This window comes from Rhea pennata, chromosome 20 (genome assembly GCF_028389875.1).
Source record: "Rhea pennata isolate bPtePen1 chromosome 20, bPtePen1.pri, whole genome shotgun sequence".
NCBI lineage: Eukaryota > Metazoa > Chordata > Aves > Rheiformes > Rheidae > Rhea > Rhea pennata.
In genome coordinates this window covers 8522718-8543727 of record NC_084682.1, presented here as the reverse complement: position 1 = coordinate 8543727, position 21010 = coordinate 8522718, and the positions used below count along the sequence as shown (strand labels likewise).

Below are 21010 nucleotides of genomic sequence, written 5' to 3'. Positions count from 1 at the left end.
GCACGTCCACCAACAGTGCCTTAAACTGAGGAGAGGTCCTTGCCCCGAAACTATCCGTAAGCACAACTTCTCTACCCCAAGCATGGCATGCTGGAAAGTTGACTTTAAAAGAGTAGTTATATGAGATTTGCTCTTTCCGGGTGCTGAAGCGCAGGTTGGTGCGCTCCTTGGGGCGTGCTGCTTTGGTGGTGACCTAATGATGACCACGTTGACCAGGTTTGTAAAGCAGGAAGAGCATTTTCCCCCATCCCGCCATGCGCTTCCTAGGAGATACGCAAGGTGCTTGTGGGAGGTGCGAGAGGGAACGTGCTCCGTTTACAGTCCATGGGAAGACATAACGGGGCTCGGTGGTCATGGTCCCCTGGGGCAGGCAGGGAAGGCTACAGCATTTCCTCTCCTGTTCAGTAAAGCCTCTTGGAGTTGCTGCAGTTCGGCTTTTGCTGCCATTTTGTGTTCTGAAAGTTAATGTGTTTTAACTTTGATTTGTTCTCAAAGTTACCAAGAAGACAGCTGCTTTCCTGTAATTTCCTCCTTCCCCCAGTGGCCCAGAAATGGCTTTCTTGCAGATGCAATATTGCTTCCCAGATAGCATGTAGAAGAAAGGGGTTTTTGGTGTTTTCAGTGTGTCTCTGGTCATCCAAGCTCTTCCCAAGGGTTTCTTCAGCTTTTGGTGTACAAACAATTCAGCTGGTTCCCAGAAAAGGCCCCATGAAGCCAGGGTGGGGCAGGAGGCCTTGCTGCAGCCTTGCTGCAGCCTTGCAGAGCGAAGGGCCCGTGTTGGAGCAGACTTTGCTCTGAAAGGGCTCCATAGCAGAGGTTTGGGCACAGCTCTGCGTGTGAGAGCAGTCCGAGTGACTGGTGTAGCTTTGTGGTGGGGGAATTTGTGGTAACTCGTGACAAGCATGGTCGTTTCTGTTTGTGGGCCCTGTTGCGAGGCAAGCCTAGAGAGACATTGTTGCCTTTTCTGGAGCTGTGGCATCAACTAGCTGGTGGTTGGTCAGTAGCCAGAGAGCTGTCTTTTGGATTGGAAATACTGGCCGATTTCTGAGCTGTTGGCTGGCCTGGATGCTCATCTGCAGCTACTTTTATTTTACCTAAATGTCTCCTTGGGCCTGTTTCATTCTGGATGTAGTTCTGCCCATTTTGATTAGCTTTATGACACGACAGTTTTAAAATAAGCCAGTGTAAAATTAACTTCTTTATTTGAATCCCACAAACCTTTAGTACCACCAGCTGCCCAGTGACTCAGCTGGTCTGATGACGCCGAGCCAATCTGCAAGACCTGAATGATTTTTCCCTCTCTAATAGCTCTGCTCTGTCCCAAAGGTTGGGCTGTTTCTGGGTTCGTGCCTGTTTGCATAACTGTTGGTTGTATTCTTCTCAGAGTTAAGCGCTGGGCTCTGGTGTGCTCTGCAGTGAGGCACCACAGTGGATGAGCTGTAGGGAGTGGCTTTTTTTCCATGTTGTGTTTGCTGATCTATGAATGGGATGTGTGAGCCAGAACCATTTCTTGCATCCTTCTAGAAGGATTGCCAGGGATTTTCTCTGGGTAGGTCAGCTACCATTGCAGACCGTGCTCCTATCATTTTTGGTTTTTAGTGCACTACCAGAAGATCATTCACCGGGATATCAAGCCTTCCAACTTGCTCTTAGGAGACGATGGGCATGTCAAAATAGCTGATTTTGGAGTCAGTAATCAGTTTGAAGGGAACGACGCCCAGCTTTCCAGCACGGCGGGGACACCGGCCTTCATGGCACCAGAGGCCATTTCAGACACTGGCAAAAGTTTCAGTGGAAAGGTGGGTCTTTGATCACAGCTGATCAGTCTCCAGGGACCCATAGGCCAGGCACGAAGGGTAGCACCAGCCCTGTATCCTTGGTGGATTGCCCACCCCGGGGCCACTGTGCACATGAGGGTTGTTAGTTAAAACCAAAGCTCTAGTTCTGCACTCAGGGCCAGTTCCTCCATCGGTGCAGCCTTGGAGGGTGTCACCTCCCATGAGAAGGGGCTGCTTGCTGTTACCCACCTCGGTAGCAAAGACAGAGATGGCAGCAGCACCTGGTCCAGAGCCATCAGCATTCCCTGGGCGTGCTATGAATGCTCGTAGGAGCCCAGCTTCAGAGAGACTCTGCACACTAAAATATGGAAAATGTTAAATGCATGCGAATAACGTTTTGTGAGTCAGTAGGAAAATCTCGCTAATTTAGATTGTCTCGGAGTTTCATCTAATTTACTACCTGCACTTGCCTTCTTTCAGGCACTTGATGTATGGGCCATGGGGATTACCCTGTACTGCTTTGTTTACGGGAAGGTAAGCTGCTTTCAGATGCTGGTGCTTTGCACGGGAGTGTCTCTTTGCCTGTCTTTTGACTCATTCCTTTCTAAAGAATGGAAAATACTAAAAACAAAGAATTGCCTCCTGCAAAAGAGGCAAAAAGCTCCTCTTTTTCTAAATCATTCTGTGGGTGGGAAGAGGTCAACAGTGTGATTTGTGCAAGGGATAATTTCTAGCATTGACCTCTGCATTCGGACCAGCTTTTAGTGCTACCAGCCCAGAGGGACATCAGCAGCACCAACAACAGCTTGTTGGGGAGTGTCTCTATTGCTTATATTTAGAAACAAGCCAGATGGAGCATGTGGAGAGAAGCATAGGTTGGATCCCAAGCCCTGCAGAGCACTTAAGCAAACTAGATTTTGGGAAGCCCAGTCTGCCAGAGCTATGTTGGGCCAGATTCAGTCCCTTTGGGCACCAGCTGGCTGTTCAGAGCTACCTCCAGCAAGCTCTCTACCCTGTCACTGCTTTTGCCCCTCCTGGGGCAGTTTTGTGTGAGCTGGGATCAGAAGGCTCGTTGTCCCACAACGAGTGGCTCAGCAGGCATGTGTAGTGTGCATACACTGGTACCTTACCTGAAGCTCCTGTCTAAGCAAGGACCACTGCAGGTGGCACCATGTTTAGCTGACGGGTAAGAAGTGGCTGGGTACGGAGACGCAGAGGCAGAAAACCGTCTTCATCACTGCTGTGATATCACTGAGCTAAGCCAGGGTGGAAAATGTACTCTGAGCTGTCTTGTTTGGGCCAAATCCCCATTTCTGGTATAACTTTCTGTTACTTCTCTGTGGGGGTAAACCTTAGAGGAAGGAAAGAGGAAATATAAAATCAAGCCCAAGGATTTATCCTTCTGTTCCCCATGCCCCTCTACAGTAAATATTGTATATTTTGTACCTTTTTAATATTTTTTTAACATTTTATACTCTACCTGGGGCAGGCAAGCTGGGACAGGGCCAGGCAGCAGCCCACATCCCACCAGAGCAGGAGGAGCTGCAGCGGGGTGTTTGTAGGGCCTGTTGTATGCTGTTCCCGTATTCCCTACGGTGTTCAAGTAGCTCAGTTAAATGTCTGTCAGTCCTGCCTGCCCTGCCAGGTGGGAAGAGCCAGAATTTGGGTCTAAATGAATCTGTTATAAAAAGTCATGCTGGAGAGAAATGTGTTCTGAATCAATATAGCCAAGTTTATCATGGAAAAATATGTGTTTTAATACAGCTCCAAATGATGCTTGCCACCCAGAGACCTCAAAGCACTGAGACAAGACAGCCCATATCAAGTATCTCCATTTTACAGGCAGAAAAAATAGAGGAGGGAAAAAGAAAATGAGCAGCTCGTGGTCACCTGGTAGGCTGGACGGAAGGCTGTGTCTCAATCTGCTAGGTCCCTCTGCTCTTCTTCCGTATTTATTTATTAATAAGGAACAAATCCATTTATTGTGTGTAAGGAGTGTTGTGGGTGGGTTTTTTTGTTTTGTTTTTATTTTTTTCCCAAATTGAGACAGTGCACAGGGAATACACTACCTCTGTTACAGGAATGACAAATGCCTAAACAGTGTTGAGATCTCCAACAGCTGGAAAATCTCTGGTTTGTTTTACAGTGCCCTTTTATAGATGAATACATTCTGGGTCTTCATAACAGGATCAAGAACAAGCCCGTCGAGTTCCCAGAAGAGTAAGTAAACTTTACTGAGCTACTACAGTATAAAGTTCAGTCTTCAGTGTTGTTCACTGAGCAGCGTAAATGCCGATAGGTCACCGCAGGGGGAGAGATGAACACGAGTGAGATGTTTTGCCTTTTTTTGTGTCCTTCACACGGGTTTTGTGCTGACATTGTTACCGGAGCATGCCAGTGGCCTCTAGTGTTCCTGTGTCCATCCACATTATGCAGATGGGGATGGGAGCAAATTGCCCTTGGCGTCTTTGGTGGAAGTGGAGGGATGTGAACGTGAGTCTAGGAAGTTCTGCCTCACCTAATTGACTCCGGAGGTGCTGGAAGCAGAGTATGGTTTTGGTGCCTGCCACCCCAAATGGCTCACTGTGTTAGCTGATAAAAGCAGTATGATGTATAGACCTCAGAGTCTAAGTAAACACATGCCTCTTCCATGAGCTTCCCTAGGAGCTTGGTGAAATGTCTGATAGAAGGATATTGCCCTGAGAGATATAACCACAACCCAAAGACTGCTGCATCTGCACTCCTCTGCCTGCTCCAGCACTCTCGGGGAAAACATGTGTTTGTCCTGCATGCTCGCAAACTTGGGCTGCTGTTACCGCTCTTCATGGCCCCTTTCTTTGCTTCCGAGTTCCCCAAAATACATGAGCTATTTATCTTTGAGCTTTTGACCCAACCATTTAATTTCCCATTTCATATTGAGAGGCTGCTTTCTCTCCACACTGGTCAGGGAAGGAAGAACACGCTGGCTGATGGTTTGGTCTTCAATGTACCGAAAGCCTGTGCTGTCGAGCCTGCCACCATCTGAGAAACCTAGACTCTAGAGATAAAATGACTTGGTTTAAAGCAAGCATGAAAAAAATTAAAACTCTAATGAAAGGCAGATCAGGTAATAGAGAGGGAGGCAGGGAGGCATGTCAGACAGCCCCAGATAGGTGCATGTATCACTATTGCATGAATTATTTGTGGGATGCTCAGTGAATTTTTCACCTACAGAGAAGAGTTGGCCTCTACTGCAGCAGTCCCAGGCTTCCTCTGGAGTCTGCGGTGAGAAATGGGTACTTAGGCTGTCCTATTTTAGACATCTGCTTTGGACGGGATGACTCATGGCCCAGGCTCTGCTGGCTGCATTAATTAACATCTCCATCGACTGTAAGCGCAGCCATTGCAGATGGCTCTGGTGGAACTGCCTCCGCTCGGGCTGGTGGAGCTGAGGACCGTGTCCAGGAGATGGAGCACGTCTCTGCTCCGTGGGACGCAGGGCTGCGAGCATCCAGCTACTTGCCTGGTGGCAAATGCGGTTGCGGCTACGGAGCTATTTTGGCAAGGCAGCGCTGTGCTTTTGGGGATAACCAGGCTGCAGAGCATGGAGGCTGGTCGTGCCACGCTGCTGTGTTCCCACTAGCCACTGGGCGGTCAGGGCAGGACTTTCTCTTAACAAAACTGCAGCAAAATAATAATAATAATGTTTATGCTGCCCTGGCAGTTGTTTCTCTGCTTGCTTGGGTCCTGGCAAAGCACCCGCCATCTCTCAGCCATCGTGTATTTGGGTTAGCGGTCAGCGCACAAGCAACCATTCCCATCTGTCTCTGCACGAAGTTATTAACATTTAATGGGATAACTGGGTTGTACTAAGGATCTCTTCGTCATTCAGACGTTTCCTTCAGCAATAGCTCAGACTATGTCATTTATTTGGATTTCCTGGTGACCTGCCCTCCCTGTCTAAAAATAGCAGCACCCCTAATCAGGTTGTTGAGAAGCAGAGAGTTGCCTGTTGCCTGTTGACTGCTGTCTGAACTACAACGGTTTCTTAATTAGAAAAAGGTAGTAATAACAAAGCTGGAGCTCACTGGACTGGATTCACCCTGACCTTGCACAGAATTAGCATCTCGCTATAGTCAGGAATATTTTGGTTTCAATTTACTTTACCATGGCTACGAAAGGCACGAAGTCCTATTTGCAGACAGTCCATGGAAACTCGTTGCCTGTTTCCTGACAACCTCTAGAGCAGAGATGGAGCTGCCTGTGCGCATGTCGCTTTGCCTTCCCTTCCCTTAGAGACGCTGCGATAAATATTTACTACCCCTCTGAAGCTCTCGTTCATGTCAGTGGGGCCCGGACGGGGCGCGCGATAAGCGGGGTTAGCCCGGACTGCAGCTCACACCCCGATGAGCTTCTGGCACGACTAAAACATGCACTGGGAAAGCTTTCTGCCTGGGCAGGTGTCCAGAGAGCCAGAAGCTCTGCATGGTCCCTCCTAGCAAAGGGCTGAAGCTCAGGAGGTTTTTTTCTGACTTGGCCCGTGGATGCCCGGTAAGATGATCGGGGGTGTTGGCAGCCCTCCAGGATCGATGCTGCGCTGGGCGATGGTCTGAGCTTCCCTGAAAGCTGCTGCAGAGCCACAACTCTGAGAAATTCTGGATAGTGCAGACTTCTCAGATGAAAAATGTTCATGGGCAAACAGGAGAGAGGGAAAAACAGACGGGGTGATTCAATTTGTTACCTGGCAGTAACTCACTTAAAACTTCATGAACCTGTTTACAGATTTCTTTTTGTTTGTTTGTTTTTTAGCCTTGAGAGGTTAACTCTGTGTTGCCTAGAGATCAGTCTGGTTCCCAGAAGTATTATATGCTGGTATATTCTATTTTATTTTAAATTCCACTGTTGCCACTTTTGCACAGTTCTGGCATTAGGTAATTTAGGAAACGCCATCTCACCCTTGTCTCAGTGAGGTCCTCCTTTAGGAGACTGCTTATTCAGACCTGCCAGAGACACTGCAGCTCCCCATAGCTGCTCCTCCGTGCCTAGAGCTCATCTCAGGAGCATGATTCTTCCCATTCCTGCCTGTGATATCCCGTGAAGTGCAGCTGAGGAAACGGGAGGTCATTGAGGACTCATCCTGCCATTCTCTTTGCCCAGGCCAAATTAGATGTACTGTAGACCCTTGACATAACGTGGAGTGTTCAGAGGCTTTAAGCTGTGTCCACTTTCTGCCCCTTCCCACTGAGTGAGCAGTGTTTCCCTGTGATTGCTTGCATTAAACATCCCACGGCCAAGTCTGCATAAAGTATTTGGAAATTATTAAACAGCAACTCTGATTTCATCAGGCAAGAACGTCCCCTACTGCGATGAGAGCTTCATTTGGCTGTATGATGGTTTCTTCCTCCGTCTTCTTGGGGAGGAACCGGTGGAGGTGGGCTCAGCACCTGGTTCTCACCAGTGTTTTGAATCTGTTGTTAGTGCTGAAATCCAGCTCTGCTGGGGAATGACATTTTCTGCTGCCAATTCCCATCTCCATGCAGATATGTGCCTCCTTGAGAGTCATTTGTGACACAGGCTTTCAGCTGACTAACACGATTCTGTCATACGTTGGCATTTTATTTCGGTAGTGCTTTGAACGCACAACTCAAGCGCGTTTGAAAAGATCGTGCCTGCATCATTAGCAACAGAAATCATTGAAGCCGTTGGGTTTGGAGGACAGACTGCAGGAGGGGCAGCGGGACCAAGGGCTTCGTGAATGCGGTGGCTTCTGTGCTCGGGCACTCTATTATTTTATCTTGGAAATAGCATTTAAAAATGAGAAGCATTTCTCTTTTTCTTAGTAAGCCTGTTCATTCCCTCTTTTGTTGTCCCAAGGCTGAGCTGTTCAGGTAGCAAACACTTGACTTAACAAACTGATTGCCGCCCATGTTCAGGGAGATGATTTGGTGAACGCAATCTGCAAGCCGAGGTGGTAACCTGAATGCTGTGTGGGATATTTCCTCCAGCACGTGCTTGCTAATGGTACAGGTGCTGCAAATCAAGTTAGGCCCTTCTTTTATCCCATATACAGCCAAGTTTTGCCTTCAGTAACATCTTGTTGTCCCAGAGTCTGTCCCCTGAGATTCCCATATGACGTACTGTCCTCAAATACATCCTTGGACCTATCTGCCTGATCCCCTGCCTTGCTTTTGCAGAGTGAGTAGCCCAGGGGGAGGAGACTCCTTGACAGCAACCCTGATGCTTCAGAAGGCACCAAGCCAACCAGTCCTTCCTTTCTCAAGCTGGGTCTGCAGGGAGAATATCTTCTGACCTGAGCAGAGCCTCTAACAATTAACTGCAGAGAGGATTATGCATGCCTTCAACACTTGCAATTTCCTGGTTAACTGTACACTGCTCTTTTCTTTACTCAGACCCCAGAGAAGTGAGGAGCTCAAGGAACTGATCCTACGCATGCTTGATAAAAATCCGGAAACAAGGATAACAGTCCCTGAAATTAAGGTAAATTGGACACTGATGCTGTAGTCATGGTCTTGGCTGATTTTGTCATTTCTTTGGTACCTTGTAGCAAGGCAGAGCTGTTCCCAGTAGTTGTTTTGGGAGCTTTCTCCAGCAATCTGACTCTGGGAGGGGGAAGGCTCGTTTTGTGATGTGAACACTTCTGTCGCTGCTGTCTGCTTGGGGAATATTGGCAAAGGCTTTTTTTGTTCATTTATTTCAGTAAAAGTTACTGCAGATCAGGCTGATCCTCAGTGAATCGCCTGGATTGACACTGATGTGGGGACTGCTAGCTACAAGGCCCGGCCTGTTTGTGCATGAGAGCTGTGGTGCGAGGGCTGGAAGTGCCTTCCTGCTCCAGGGGAGTGTAGTGATGGCCGCAAGGCATCACATTTGTTTCTATCAGTGTAACTGGGGCGATGCTCATTGACTTAGAGAAACAAATAGGCCCGATGGAGAAGAAACCTTCGCAGGGCTCTACTTCGTTCTGCTTTTACATGGGCTTTCTGTTCTCCTGTCAGCCCTCACCGCAGCATCCTACTGCTGGGCTCTGTTTCCACAGAGGTCAGTTAGCATCCCCTACTGGGCAGAAAACTCTTTTCCTCTCAATCCCAGGCCAACACCAGCCCGTTTTCCACTGAAGCTGCTGGTAGGAGTGTTAGGCTTTGAATAGGAATGTAAGGTCCCTTCTCTGCATGCCCAGGAGGCCACACCGGGTGAGAGGAAGTACTTCAGAGCAGTCTGATTGCAGCTCTTGCTTCCCTTTTCAAGGAAAACATAGGCCCCATAGGAACCCGTAGGGAGAAGAGCAAAGCAGGGTGTGAGGTCTCATCCCCAGCTGTGTGCTTGAGGACTCGTGTTTGATGCTGAAGGCGTGTGTCCCTAGCACCAGGCTTGGCTCTGCATTAAGCCCAGGGCCTTGATCACTGCGTTTCTCATGTTTGCAGCCAAGGAAACCATCCCATGAAAGGCCAGAGAGAACAGGTAGCTTTTCTGTGTTGTTGCCCCATGTGAGATGATGCTTGCAGAAGAGCTAGGGGGAAATAAAAAGAAATGGTTTCTGTGATGACTTGGGAAAGGACTTATATATATATATATATATATGTAAAAATAAGTCATGCTGGTTGTGTACCTGGTGTAGACTTTTATAGGGGAACATTTACCCCTTCCTTTCCCGTTTGCATAGCAGACACCAGCAAGAGATGGTTCCCATGACAGGGGGCTTGGGCCAGGTGACACAGCTGTGCAGCAGCATGCAGGCCACCCACCAGTGGCACAGCTGCAGGACTGCCACAGCCACTGAACACCCTGATGAGGGGACCCAGCCCCAGATAGTACGGGAGAGCCTGGTGCATTCTCTTCTCCTCCTACTTCGATCATTCTGCTGGGTGGAGTACTCTTCTCTCCTTAACTGAAATGCTTGCAGACCTCATGTATACTGTAGATTTAGTTTCATGGTCTCATTTAAGGTTGAAAGTCATGTTTTGCTTTTTGAAGAGCATTATTTGAGCATATTTAATGATCTTTGGAAAACATGACTTAAGCGCCATAAAGAAGCTCATTGCTAAGCCCTTGGAGCCTGCTCTGGACACCTGCATCGAACTCATTTGAATGGCAGTAGGTGCTGAGCATCCGTCTGAATTAAACTCCTGATCCTCAGGAGGTGAGGCAGGCCTTTTTCGTAGCAGTGCTGGAGGACGTTCTCCCTGCAGGGCTAGTCTGGGATGCGGGTAGCGGAAAACCTAGCCCCATCTTGGCATTGGCTCCCTTCTGCAGCTGATTATACCACTGGGAGCCTCCTAGGGCTCCTTTGCATGTTGTTGTGCAGCAGCACTGATTAACCATGCACTCTCATCTAATAAGCTGCCTTCTTCCTGCACTGGCAGAAGAAAGGAGCAGCATTAATTGCCTCTCCAAGTGCTCCTTGTATCTCAGGCTGGAGGAGGCAGCTATTGGTGGAGGCTCCAAAGGTCGCACTGAGGCGCAGAGCAGGAGCTGGCAGAATTTGGGCTAGAAACCTCATTCCTTAGCAAGGTGCTTTCTGCTCTCTTGAGACATGGCCTCCTGTGCTCGTTGTTTCTCCTGTCGCTGCCCCACAGGGTGTTTAGATCTTTGTGTATGCGGATGCTTAAATGATCGTGGTTCTCCCAGGCAGTGAGCGTGCATAAACTGAGTTGAAATGTATGTATAAGAGAAGAAAAAGATGGAGACCACATGCGAAAGGCTATGGATAACTCAGACTTTAAAAGCATTTCAAGCTTGATTCAGAGGATGCCGGATTCCTCAAAGAAGCTGGCCAGTGGCTGTGGGTGCTGGCAGCACCTTGCTTTACATGACACTGTCTGGCCTGGAGCCAGCTTGCAGCAGTTCCCCAGGGAGCTAGTTGAGCCATGCCACCATAAGTGAAATATGGAGCCTGCCTTTACCACCATCACTGCTGTCTGCTATAGAAGGGAGACCTATAGCTTTTCTCTGCTCTTTCTCCATGCAGTTGCATCCATGGCTAACCAGAAGAGGTGAGGAGCCCTTGCCACTGGAGGAAGAGCACTGCACTGTGGTAGAGGTGACAGAGGAGGAGGTGAAGAACTCAGTCAAGACTATCCCAAGTTTGCCAGCTGTGGTATGTATAGATCTCAGACACTTGCTCTACTCTTACCAAGAGGCATGGTACTTCCCTGAAGCCCTTGACTGGTGAAGGAGGTGTGGAGGGCACATGTGTGCTTATGGCATGAGAAACTTGGCCTTTTTGTGCAGTGTGAATGTTTTGTCTTTGAGTACTGCAGCAGCCTGGCCATGCAAGCAGTCCTTTCTAAAGCTGGCTGCTCTGGTAAGAGCTATAAGGTGGCACACTCAGTGTCCAGCATTAGACATCCTAGAACACATTGGAAGCATCCTAGATGTGTTTTGCCTCATTAATCTAGAAGTTGCAAGGCAGCCATGTTAACCAAAAGGAGCAAGACAGCTCATCTGGACCCTCAAAACGTAGGCTGCAAACCTGGAGGACACTTGACCAGAGAGGCAGGGAGAGGGCACCTGCTGGTGGAGCATGTAGCTGGCCCTTGCCTGCCAGCCTTGGGGACCATCAGTGGGTGTTCAGGGCTGTCTCATCAATTTGCATGAAGCTAGCTGCAGAGGGCTGCTGGAAGGAGTTACTATAATGCAGGTGTCTTGTGCCCAGGGCTGGACTTCCTCATACTGGGTATGGAGCACCCATTCTCGCAGCTCTTGTGGTGTGAAGTTAACATAGATACTTGCCCCAACAGCTGGTCCAGGACAGTAAAACCCATCCTTTCCCCTCAATAGCAGACCCTTTGATTTCCAACATATGGGAGCTGGTGGGACTCTTCCTGTGCTGCTTCTGTGGAGGATGGCCCAGGAGAGTACTGATGCCTCCTTCTCAGGGGCTTGGACCACCATGAACAGCAGGCAGCTGTTGGCAGCACCTGCTTCAAGTCTTGCTAGCACTGCCCTTCACCCAGGGGCTGAGGGCACTGCCCACAGAAGCAATGTTGGCCTGGTCTGCGAGTCAGGTAGTTGTTCCAGGAGTTTCTCTAGTTCATGCTTTAGCTGCAATGCTGTTAAATGTTTTATTGAATTATTGAAGAGCTGTTGTTAGATTCCTTTGAACTAGCTTCAAGGAGGTTATATGTCAGTCCCACTGCCCTCACTGGTCTGTTTTTTTCCTCAAAGATCCTAGTGAAGGCCATGCTGAGAAAACGCTCCTTTGGAAATCCGTTTGAGGTTCAGACCAGACGGGAGGAGAGGTCCATGTCTGCTCCGGGAAACTTGCTGATGTAGGTATATACAGCCTTGCCTGCCTCTGCCTAAGTGTGCAGAATAAAGGAATAAAGGTGTATGGGGAGAAAAAGGGAAAGTGTTTGCAAATATTTTCCTTAGCATTTAAGGAGAGAACTTCTAATTTACATGCTGATGCTGACTTCTACCCCAAATCCTCTAGGGTTAAAACACAATGCGGTAAAACAGATTTTATAGATGCATCTCTCTCTGTAAGCTGGATTTGGCCAAAATATGTGTAAGGTCTTCAGCTCAGATCTGGCTTTTTGACCTGTTAAGTTTATCGCAAACTGTGATCAAAGATTTGTTAGAGATTCATTAACTAAATCAATTACACTGTAGTCTGGGTATGTATTGGATTGTTTAATTCTTCTCTCCATTTTATGGATGATGGAAAAGGCATCTGAACAGTCTGCATGTTTTATAGGTTAGGAATGAGAAAACATTGCCCCAGAATCATCCTCTTCCATGCAAAATTGCAGTACCGTGCCTAGCAGATGCCAGGAGGGCGTATTAACAGTCTCACTATACCTTTGACAGTGCAAGTAAAGGAGTCTTTAGGGGCTCAGCTCAATTAGCAATGGTTTAGGGCTCAACTGTGTACCAGAGACTACAGTAAAGACTTTGCCTTTGAGTCCAGGACCAGTTAATGTGCAGATCTCAGCAACTTGATGAGATCTTGAACTCTGCCAGAAATGAGAATGGGAGGATGTAGAAAAGACAGGAGAACTCAGAAAGCTAAGAGGAGCTTTCCTAGCCTAAAGGAGAAGTCACTTAATGAGGAAAATTTAGTCAATACTCGATTTCATTCCTCATGCAAGGTTTGGGGACAATTTGGTGCCTATCCCTTTAGCAGTCTGTGGTAACGAGTGACACACACCCTTCCTGCAATGGACCAAGCCATGACTGCTTGGCCATGTCCTTACCATAAAAAATGTTAATAGCTTCTCTCCTCCTGAGCTGCCTCTCTGCTATAGCGGGAGAGTTCAAAACTTCCTCCCTGATAAGACTTTGCCTTCAGCTTGTACTACTTCAGCCTCCTGCTCCAGGGAGGAAGGCACCCATGAACATGGAAGGATGTTGGCTAGCAGAAGCATTTTCAGCTCTGTAATTTTTCCTACTTTGGGTGCCAGATACTTTGCCCAGGGTTTTTGAGCATGCTTTACTGTGTATGCTGAGCACCCCAAGGATGCAGCCTTGCATGCACATGGAGGATGTCAGCTCTGATTCCTCCTGCCAGTTGCACAAGTTTGGCTTTTTAGCAACTATAAGTGACAGTTTTCAATGCAGGCAGGCAAGTAAGATGTCAGCCAACATGTGCTCCACCAAACACCCTGTACTTTGTGTGCTGCTATAGGGGCAGATCTGAGGAGCGCTGCAGTCACTGCTCCTTTGCCAGCTTAGCACAAAGAGTTTGTCTCCATTGAGTTTCTCTTGGCCATTGCCCTCCTAATTAGCCTTCACTAATTGAACACGTGTCCAGGCCCATGAATTCACTGTCATTCCTGGTCAGTGCATTGCATTGCTCTAAGATGGGGAACGTTTTATCAAGTCTGAAAAAAAAATGCAGAGTGTGCCTTGCACTGTCCAGGAAAGCTAACTCCAAACGCGACAGGGTTTCTCCTTTTCAAGCACTGCCTGAGGTGATATTTCAGGTGGTTTCGTTCTAATGCTTTGAGCCCGTTTCCCAAAGGGATCTGCTTCAGGTATCTCAGATGGAGGTGGAAGGAAAGCTCTGGCTGATCGGTCACTACAAACCAGCCAGCAAGAAAATTTCTTCTTGACCCTGACACGTTGTTGCTGGTTCCTGCCTGGAGCAGGACACTTCATTATCCATGCAGAACAACTAAAGTTCATTTGATCTAATGTAGCTGTAAAGTTTCTGATTAGCCACATTATCAACATATAAATCCCTTTTTTAGTCTTTTTAAGCCTGGGAGACAAGCTGTATGCCTTCGTCTCATCTTTTATTTGTCTCCTTTCTAAGGTTAGTAGCCCAGTTCTTTTCGGCTTCCTTTCCCAAGAACCTGTGTCAAAACCCTTCTGTTCAAAAGAAACATGTAAACGAGGTCTCTTCGACAAAGTGTCATATATTAAGCACTACAGCAGGGGTATTTGTTTTAAGGACCGTAGATTATTATTTCAAACTTTGAGAAATGCAAGGCTGGTTGAATCTAATGAAAGCGATTTAAACTTGTGAAACTTCCCGTGCATTTTGTTTCAATGCACTTAATACTGGAAGGCAGAGCTCTTCAAATGATTTTCTTTCCCAAGTTGAAATAAGATTGTTTACTGTTACATGAGTTTACTTTTTTTTTTACAATGTCTACCTCCACAAGGGCAAACTGAACTAGATGTTAAGTTGCCAGTGGTCGCCCACCAAGAGCAAAGGGAAAACGAGCCGCTTTGAGCTCCAGCTTTCCGGGTGCTCGGGTCTGGGATGTTTAAACCAAACAGCCACAAGGTCAGCCTGAAGGATATCAGGATTGGATCCTTTTGTGTCCATGGGGCTGGAGTGCTTTTGGCAGCACTCGGAATGGTGCTGGCATCTGGGAAGCAAAATTGAGCCAATGCTGCCCATCGTAAGATGGGATGTTACACCAAGGGCACCAGCCTGAAAACACAGGTTCTCCCTGACAGAGCTTCTCGTCCCCTGTGGCAATGTCTTCAGTGAGTGGGAAATCAGCTCTTGTAACATCGCTTCTCCCTCCACTTATAAGTAGAAAATGACTTTTTATGTTCCTGTAGAAGGAAAAAGAAAAGCAATTAGAAAACTTCTGCATTTTCACATTCAATTTAATTAGGCTGCGTGTGACATTGCCACAGCCCCACTCACTCCTGTTTCAAGCAGCTGGCATTTGTGCCCGTGCTGAGAAGATATTTTTCAGGAAATCCTCTGACAGCTGAGTCTGCTTTTTGGTGTTTCATGCCTAATTGACGTTTCTTAAAATGGATCTGTCCTTTAAGAAAATAGGAAGAGAAAGGAGCCAGCTCCCTCTGTGGGATTTTGGGAAGAGGAGGAGGCTGGAAATCACTTGGCTGAATTTCTTCAGATTCTGCCTGCTCCTTGCATTGCCTGTCCACAACCTGCTCTGCTCTTGGAAATACTTAGTGCAGAAGCCGCAGGGGCAGAAGTCTTTGCAGTAGCAGGAGGCCTTTCAGGTTTATTGCAGCCCTTATTCCCTTAGAGGACACTGTTAAGACGTCACTGATTTGAAATCTTTGCCCCGTGAGCTGTGTTGGCCGGGGCCGGGGTCACCCCCAGCCTCCCTCCAGCCGCTGCAGGACCCCGCCGAGGATGCAGGGGTTCACTGAGCCTTGCAGATCCCACAAACCGGGCCCGGTTCGGCCCTGTTATTTACACTGCAACCAGGCACTTTTAGTTTTCGCAGTTGCAGAAAGCAGCTTGTTCATCAAACCCAGCCGTTCAGTGTTCGCAGCTAAGTCCTGGCTCTCTACTCGTAGTGTTTCTACGTTTCCTCTGGCTGCTCCAGGATCAGCACTGGCTTTGCCACGTTTTACCGCTCTCGTCCGCTGCGAGTACTGCCCAGCAAGTTAATTGCCGTGTTTTGACAGACTCAGTTTGCTTTCCCGTTATGGCTGCTGTTGCCATTGATGAAACGTGGTTGTCGGCTCCCGTTCGGGGGATCGCTCCGTGTTTAAAAGCCTTCCCCAAAAGAGAGCGGAGCAGCCGGCGCTGCCCTGACGGCTTTCCCGTCCCGGTAGGGGAGGAATAAGCAAGCCGGGAGGGAGAGGGAGGTCGTCTGCTTGGTCAGGGCAGTTTAGCAAAAGGTTTTAAACCTCTGTAACGGCTGCGGTAGGGTTGAGCTCCGCCAGACGTTGGCGCTCCAGATGCACGCGGGTGTCCGGTGGGAAGAGCCGCGGGCCGGTGAGACATCCTCGTCCGACCGCGGCGCGGGCTTGGGCGCTCGGGTAGAGCCCTGACGGCCCTCGGCAGCGGGCCGCCAGCAGCTTTCGGCGGCAGCAGGTTCGTGCCCGGCCTCGTCCCCGCGGCAGGCTGCGGGCAACCTCGGCCGCCGCTCGCGAGCTTCGGTGGGAGCAGAAATGCAGCTCGTTTGCCTGCTGCCGTCATCTGCGCCATCACTTTCTTCCCTTGTCTCGTTGTTTTGCTCTCAGGGACAGATTCCTCTTAAACGCATCCGTATGCTTGCATCCGTCCTTAAGGTAATTCGGCGTTTGCGCTTCCCCCGGGCGCTGTAGCAGCGTGCTGCCCTCTCCTCGGCCTCCATGACTCCTTGGCAGTAGCTTCATCCTTCCTTCCGTCCGTCCTTCCTTCCTTCCTGCCTTCCTCTCGGAGTGGGGTGACTGCGCGTGAGCGGCTCCAGCGCCCGTGCGCTTGGTTAGCGTCCGGGATGGGGGGCCAGCGGGGGCCGGGGAAGCCGGGCGGGGGGGTCAGCAGGAAAAGCGGCTCGGCCCCGCGTTGGTGGAGGCGTTGGAGGAAGCTCGGCTCCCTCTCGGCGCCGCTCCCCCTTCCCGGCCTTCTCGGTGGAGCCGAAGCGGGGACGAGCTCGCGGCGTCGCCCGAGCAGTTCGGGGAGGAGGCGGCTCCCGGGTGAGCGCCGGGCTCTGCCTCCACCTAGGTCGCTTCTCTCCTTCCCCGTGCCGCGTCCCCTGCTTTTCGGCTAGAAAACGCTACACGGCGCCTTCGGAAGAGCCGTCGAGCGGAGGCGGGCACCCGGCCCCGGCGGCCCGGAGCAGCCAGCCCGGCGGGGGCACGGGACGGCGCCGCGGCCACCCCGGCGCCTCGCGGGCCTTCGCTTCGCGGAGCCCCGGCACAGCGTGCGGCTCCTGCCGTGAGTTAACGTGGACGTCGTCAGCTCGGGCCCGGCTCAAACCGCAGGCAGTTTCGCCCAAACGTAGCCGGATCAGCTTCACGTTCAAAACTGGCATAATTGAGACTGTTTTTTAAAACGGGGAGAAGATGGGGGGGGGAAAGTGAAGTGGCGTTTTGCTCCCACCGCTCGTGCTGCGCGCCAGCGATGGTCCAGCACGGGCACCGGAGGATTGCGCTTTGCGAGCGGCCTTCGGGGAAGCAGCAGCGGCGTCGAGCCGCGCACGTGTGTCTTCAAACCCGTAATCTCTTTTATTTCCATCCGTTCGTTGCTGCAGAAAAGAAGGGAGCAGAGACGGCGCAAAGGACCCGGAGCTGCCGGACGTGTGCGAGGACGAAGCCGCTCCGTGAGGCCGCGGGGCCGTCCCGGCTGCCCGCCACCGCCGCGCGTCTGCCCTCGTCGCCCGGAGCCGGCGGAGCCCGGGCAGAGCGGACGCAGCCGTGGCGGGGGGACCCGGAGGGCAGCAGCGAGAAGGAAAAGCGCCGGCGCCGGGGAAGTGGCCCGCGGTGCCGCTCTCGCCCAGGGGCTTTGCACCTGCCCGCCCAGCCCGGCCCGCAGCAGCGAGTGCACGTCGAATGCCACCTCCTGCGTCGTTTGCCCCGGAGACTTCCCCCCCCCCCCGGCCTGCTTTTTGCATTCAAGGCAAAAAATTACATCCGAGCCAGCTGCTGTATCGGCCGGCGGGTGCCGGCTGCGGTTAGTGCCTGGGCAGAGCGCTGCCGGCTGCCAGGACGCGCCGCTGCCCCGTCAGTCGAGGGTGGATTTTCCATTGGCATCAGCTGAGCAAGGGTGAGATCCCCCATTCGGACTTAACTTCATCGCTCTCCGTGCGTTTCCCTCTGCCTTTTATTTCCCCCCCCCCCCGCCCCTTTCCTTCCCATCATCGGTTTTGCTCAGCGTGAGCCTTGCCGGGGCGGTGGCCTTGCCCAGGGCAGTGCCGTGAAACGGGAGAGAGACGGGATGTTCCCGGCAACGTGCACCGAGCCTTCGGATGCTGCCGCGGCCGGACTGCTGTGCTGCTGCCCGCGAGGGCTTGGGGCGCGGAGGACGTTGGCTGATGAAAGGTGGCGTACCCCAAAAAGCCAGGATCTGACCCCGTCAGCTGGACACGGTCCCGTGCGCGTGGATGCTTTGTGCTCGGCGCTGAAAAGAAGTGGCCGGCTCGGAGATTTGTTCCGTTTGGAAAATGATTTCCTTTCCCTCACTCGTCTCTTAGCCCCTTGAAAAGGAGGTACCTGATGCTTTTAAATTCCGATTTACTGATGAAGTGGCTCAAACTGGGAGAGCTCCCTCATATGGGGCAAGCTGGTGGAGCGTTTTTAGACTACAAAACTGCAGAACACTAATGAGGTTGAATCAAAACTTGATCTTTTGTTTTTTTAATACCTTGAATTTTAATTTTATTTTAAGACATTAATTTGGTTTTTTTGCACTTGCTGATGCTGCTATTGTATGTGTAGACTGCTTCTAAACTTGGGATTAGAAGCTTCATCTCTGCATCTTGACATCAGGTGAGAGATTGCACTCAAAGGGCAAATACACACGTTGCAGTGACCGATGGCTCTGTGTGTAATTGGGAATTCGACTCTTACGCTTGGTGAAAATCAGTGATATCAGGCAGTCAAAATACAGGCTGGTATTCTCCCTTAAGCTTTATGGGTCCTGAGCATGTCCCTGAGAAGCCAAAGGGAATGGGGTCGAACCCGTATTTCATAGCACTTAAATAAAGGACATGATTAAACTTGGTTCCTGCATGACCATCTTACTGTCATCTTTGAGGGTAACCTCAGCTTGGCGCTCTCGGCGCCCCCGGGTTTGGTGCCGGGGGCGCGTGTGCAGGAGGAGCGCTGGTGGCAGCGGGTATCCTCGCTTTCCCGAGTTCCCTGCTGTAGTCTGGTTCGGTCCGCAACGTCTTTGCAGCCGGGCGCTGCTGCCGGTGCCTCCGGCTCTGCTTCCCGCCGCCTCCCTGTCCTTCGGCGGGGCGTCTCGGCAGCGGCACCGGAGGCAGGACAAGGTTGGCAGCCCGCGCTCTGCCCCGCGTCTCGCCCGGGAAGAGGAGCCGAGCGATGCCGCAGGGCCGGGGCGAGCGCCCAGCAGCTGAGATTATGGCTGAACCTGCTCTGAGGACTTTCTGTTTTCAATAGCGTTTTGGTTCCCTCCTCCCCCTTTTGGGGAGCCTTTGCAAATCTTGACTTCAATTAATGAAACCAAGCAAATGCTAATTTGCAAGGGAGAATTAGCTTTATGTCGTGTGCTTTTAATGACAGCCAGAGCACTTCCTTGATTTTGGATGGGGCTGGGGTGAGGCAGAACGGCTATTTGTACCATTATTCCAAAATTACCTAGGGGGGAAAAAAAAAATGCGCGCCATGCTGAAAGAAATCTGTTTTGCACGGATCCCTTTTTCCTTTTATACCTCAGGAAATTGTCCTGACTGCGTCCCGCAAAACGAGCCTAAAGCGTCCGCAGGCGGAAAGGGGCGGCCCGCCGGCTCCGCGCGCTGCCGCGGGACTCCGCAAACCCTGCCCGTTCCCAGGCGCTTCAGGGCAGCTTGGCGCCGCGCCGCCGTCCTGCTAGAGACGGCCACGGGCCCCGGAGGGAGACAACAACTCGGCGAAAGCACGCGAGTGGGCGCGGGGGTGTCGATTCACGGCTTTTATAGCGCTGCCTTGGCGGGACGCGCGCGCGCGTGCCGTTTTCTGCTGCAGTGCGGTGGTTTTCCAGCAACGTGTCCGTGCGAAACAGCTTGCACGGCTTGGTCTCCGAGCGGGCACGCGGCTGCCGAGCCCGAGCGCGAGCCAGCCCGCGGGAGAGCGCGTCTCGGTGTCCGTGCTGCTGCACAGACGCGAGGGAAAGCCGGGAGTTTTCGCCGCATGGTTCGATCTGTGTAGGCAGCTCCTGCAACTGGTGGTCGCGACAGAAACTAGATCCCGGCAGCAGCGAGTGCACCCGGCCTGTGAGGGGTTTTATTTATTTTTTTTTTAGTGCCTTGAGATGCAAGAAGCAAACTGCAGAGTAAGGTAACGTACGAGTCTTTGAAAGACTGAGTGCCAAAAATATCTTTGAAAAGTCTTCCTGACCGCGAGTTAGAGGGTGGATAGGAGTCAGGCCTGTCCCTTGCCTTTCGCAGCAGCGGTGGCATCAGTTGGTGCTTGCAAGTTTTGCCGTGACGTTGAAGCTAAGGTGAGTGTCTCGGCCCGACCGCGGCGAAGGCAGTCGCCTCCGCAGCGCGCCCAAGTCCCCCGCCTGCGCTGGCCATGGAAGCGGGGAAGGAGCGTGGCTGGTCGCGACGTGAAGGTGCGCTAGCTCAGGGGGGCCCTTCCGACAGGAATTAACCTGAATTCTCCTGTGACCTTAATAGTTCCCGGTGCTCTAAATGCAGCTCACTGCAGGGCGAGCGAAAGAAAGGAGCTGGGGAGCTGGTCATTGCCTTTCCCACAAGCGTTAACCTTCCCGTCCCCGAACAAAAGTCATTTACGCTTCGAGCTGCTGCAAGCAGAGGTGCAGTCCCTCGCACAATAACCACTTAAAAAAGTGTAAATTCAAGAAGAACAAACTGCAGCTTTTCAGGATATAATTCTGATGCTCCGTGCCGTAATTTTGCTGCTGTGTATCTGATTTATATGCCTGTTCTGTTAGTATTTAAGTCTCCTGTTCTACTTGATGTTAAATCTATCAACCTGTATGTTCTCTGCCGGGATTCGAGCATGATGTATTTGCACTCAGCATCGTAATGGCACGTGGCCGTTACCCTGTAAATATGTACCATTAATAGAGAGGCTATTTTTTGCATGCTTTTGTACTCTAGAACCAAAAACGACAATAAAGTCCGTGGAAATGAGGTTTGGCCTAAGTGGAGTTGTACCTGCGAGCGTGCGCGTGCCGGGATGCAGGTTCCTTGGCCTTTCCCCGAGGCCTCAGCAGACGTTCAGGGTCCCTTCAGCGTTTCTGGGGGTTTTATCCCCCCGCAGGAGGACGGGACGCGGCTGGGTTTGGAGCGGGCGCGTCTCTGCCCTCGGGAAGGCCGCGGGGCTTTTCTCCAAGCTGGAACGGAGCAGACGGTCTCCAGCTGTCAAAGCAGCTGGCTCTGGACCAGCCGCTGTAGCGGATT

At 51.0% G+C, this 21010-nt stretch overlaps 1 protein-coding gene across 2 annotated transcripts in view; it reads left to right on the top strand.

Annotated features, from left to right (window-relative positions):
- CAMKK1 (calcium/calmodulin dependent protein kinase kinase 1) overlaps positions 1–19163 on the top strand; it is a 43479-nt gene extending 24316 nt beyond the window's left edge. For both annotated transcript variants that reach the window (XM_062592187.1, XM_062592186.1), the window contains 7 exons: positions 1600–1799; positions 2259–2312; positions 3925–3998; positions 8168–8255; positions 10744–10872; positions 11943–12046; positions 17177–19163. In XM_062592187.1, coding sequence (XP_062448171.1) covers positions 1600–1799; positions 2259–2312; positions 3925–3998; positions 8168–8255; positions 10744–10872; positions 11943–12046; positions 17177–17249 — 722 coding nt within the window. In that variant the 3' untranslated portion in view covers positions 17250–19163. The remainder of the gene's footprint in view (positions 1–1599; positions 1800–2258; positions 2313–3924; positions 3999–8167; positions 8256–10743; positions 10873–11942; positions 12047–17176) is intronic.
- Positions 19164–21010: the final 1847 nt, after the last annotated feature.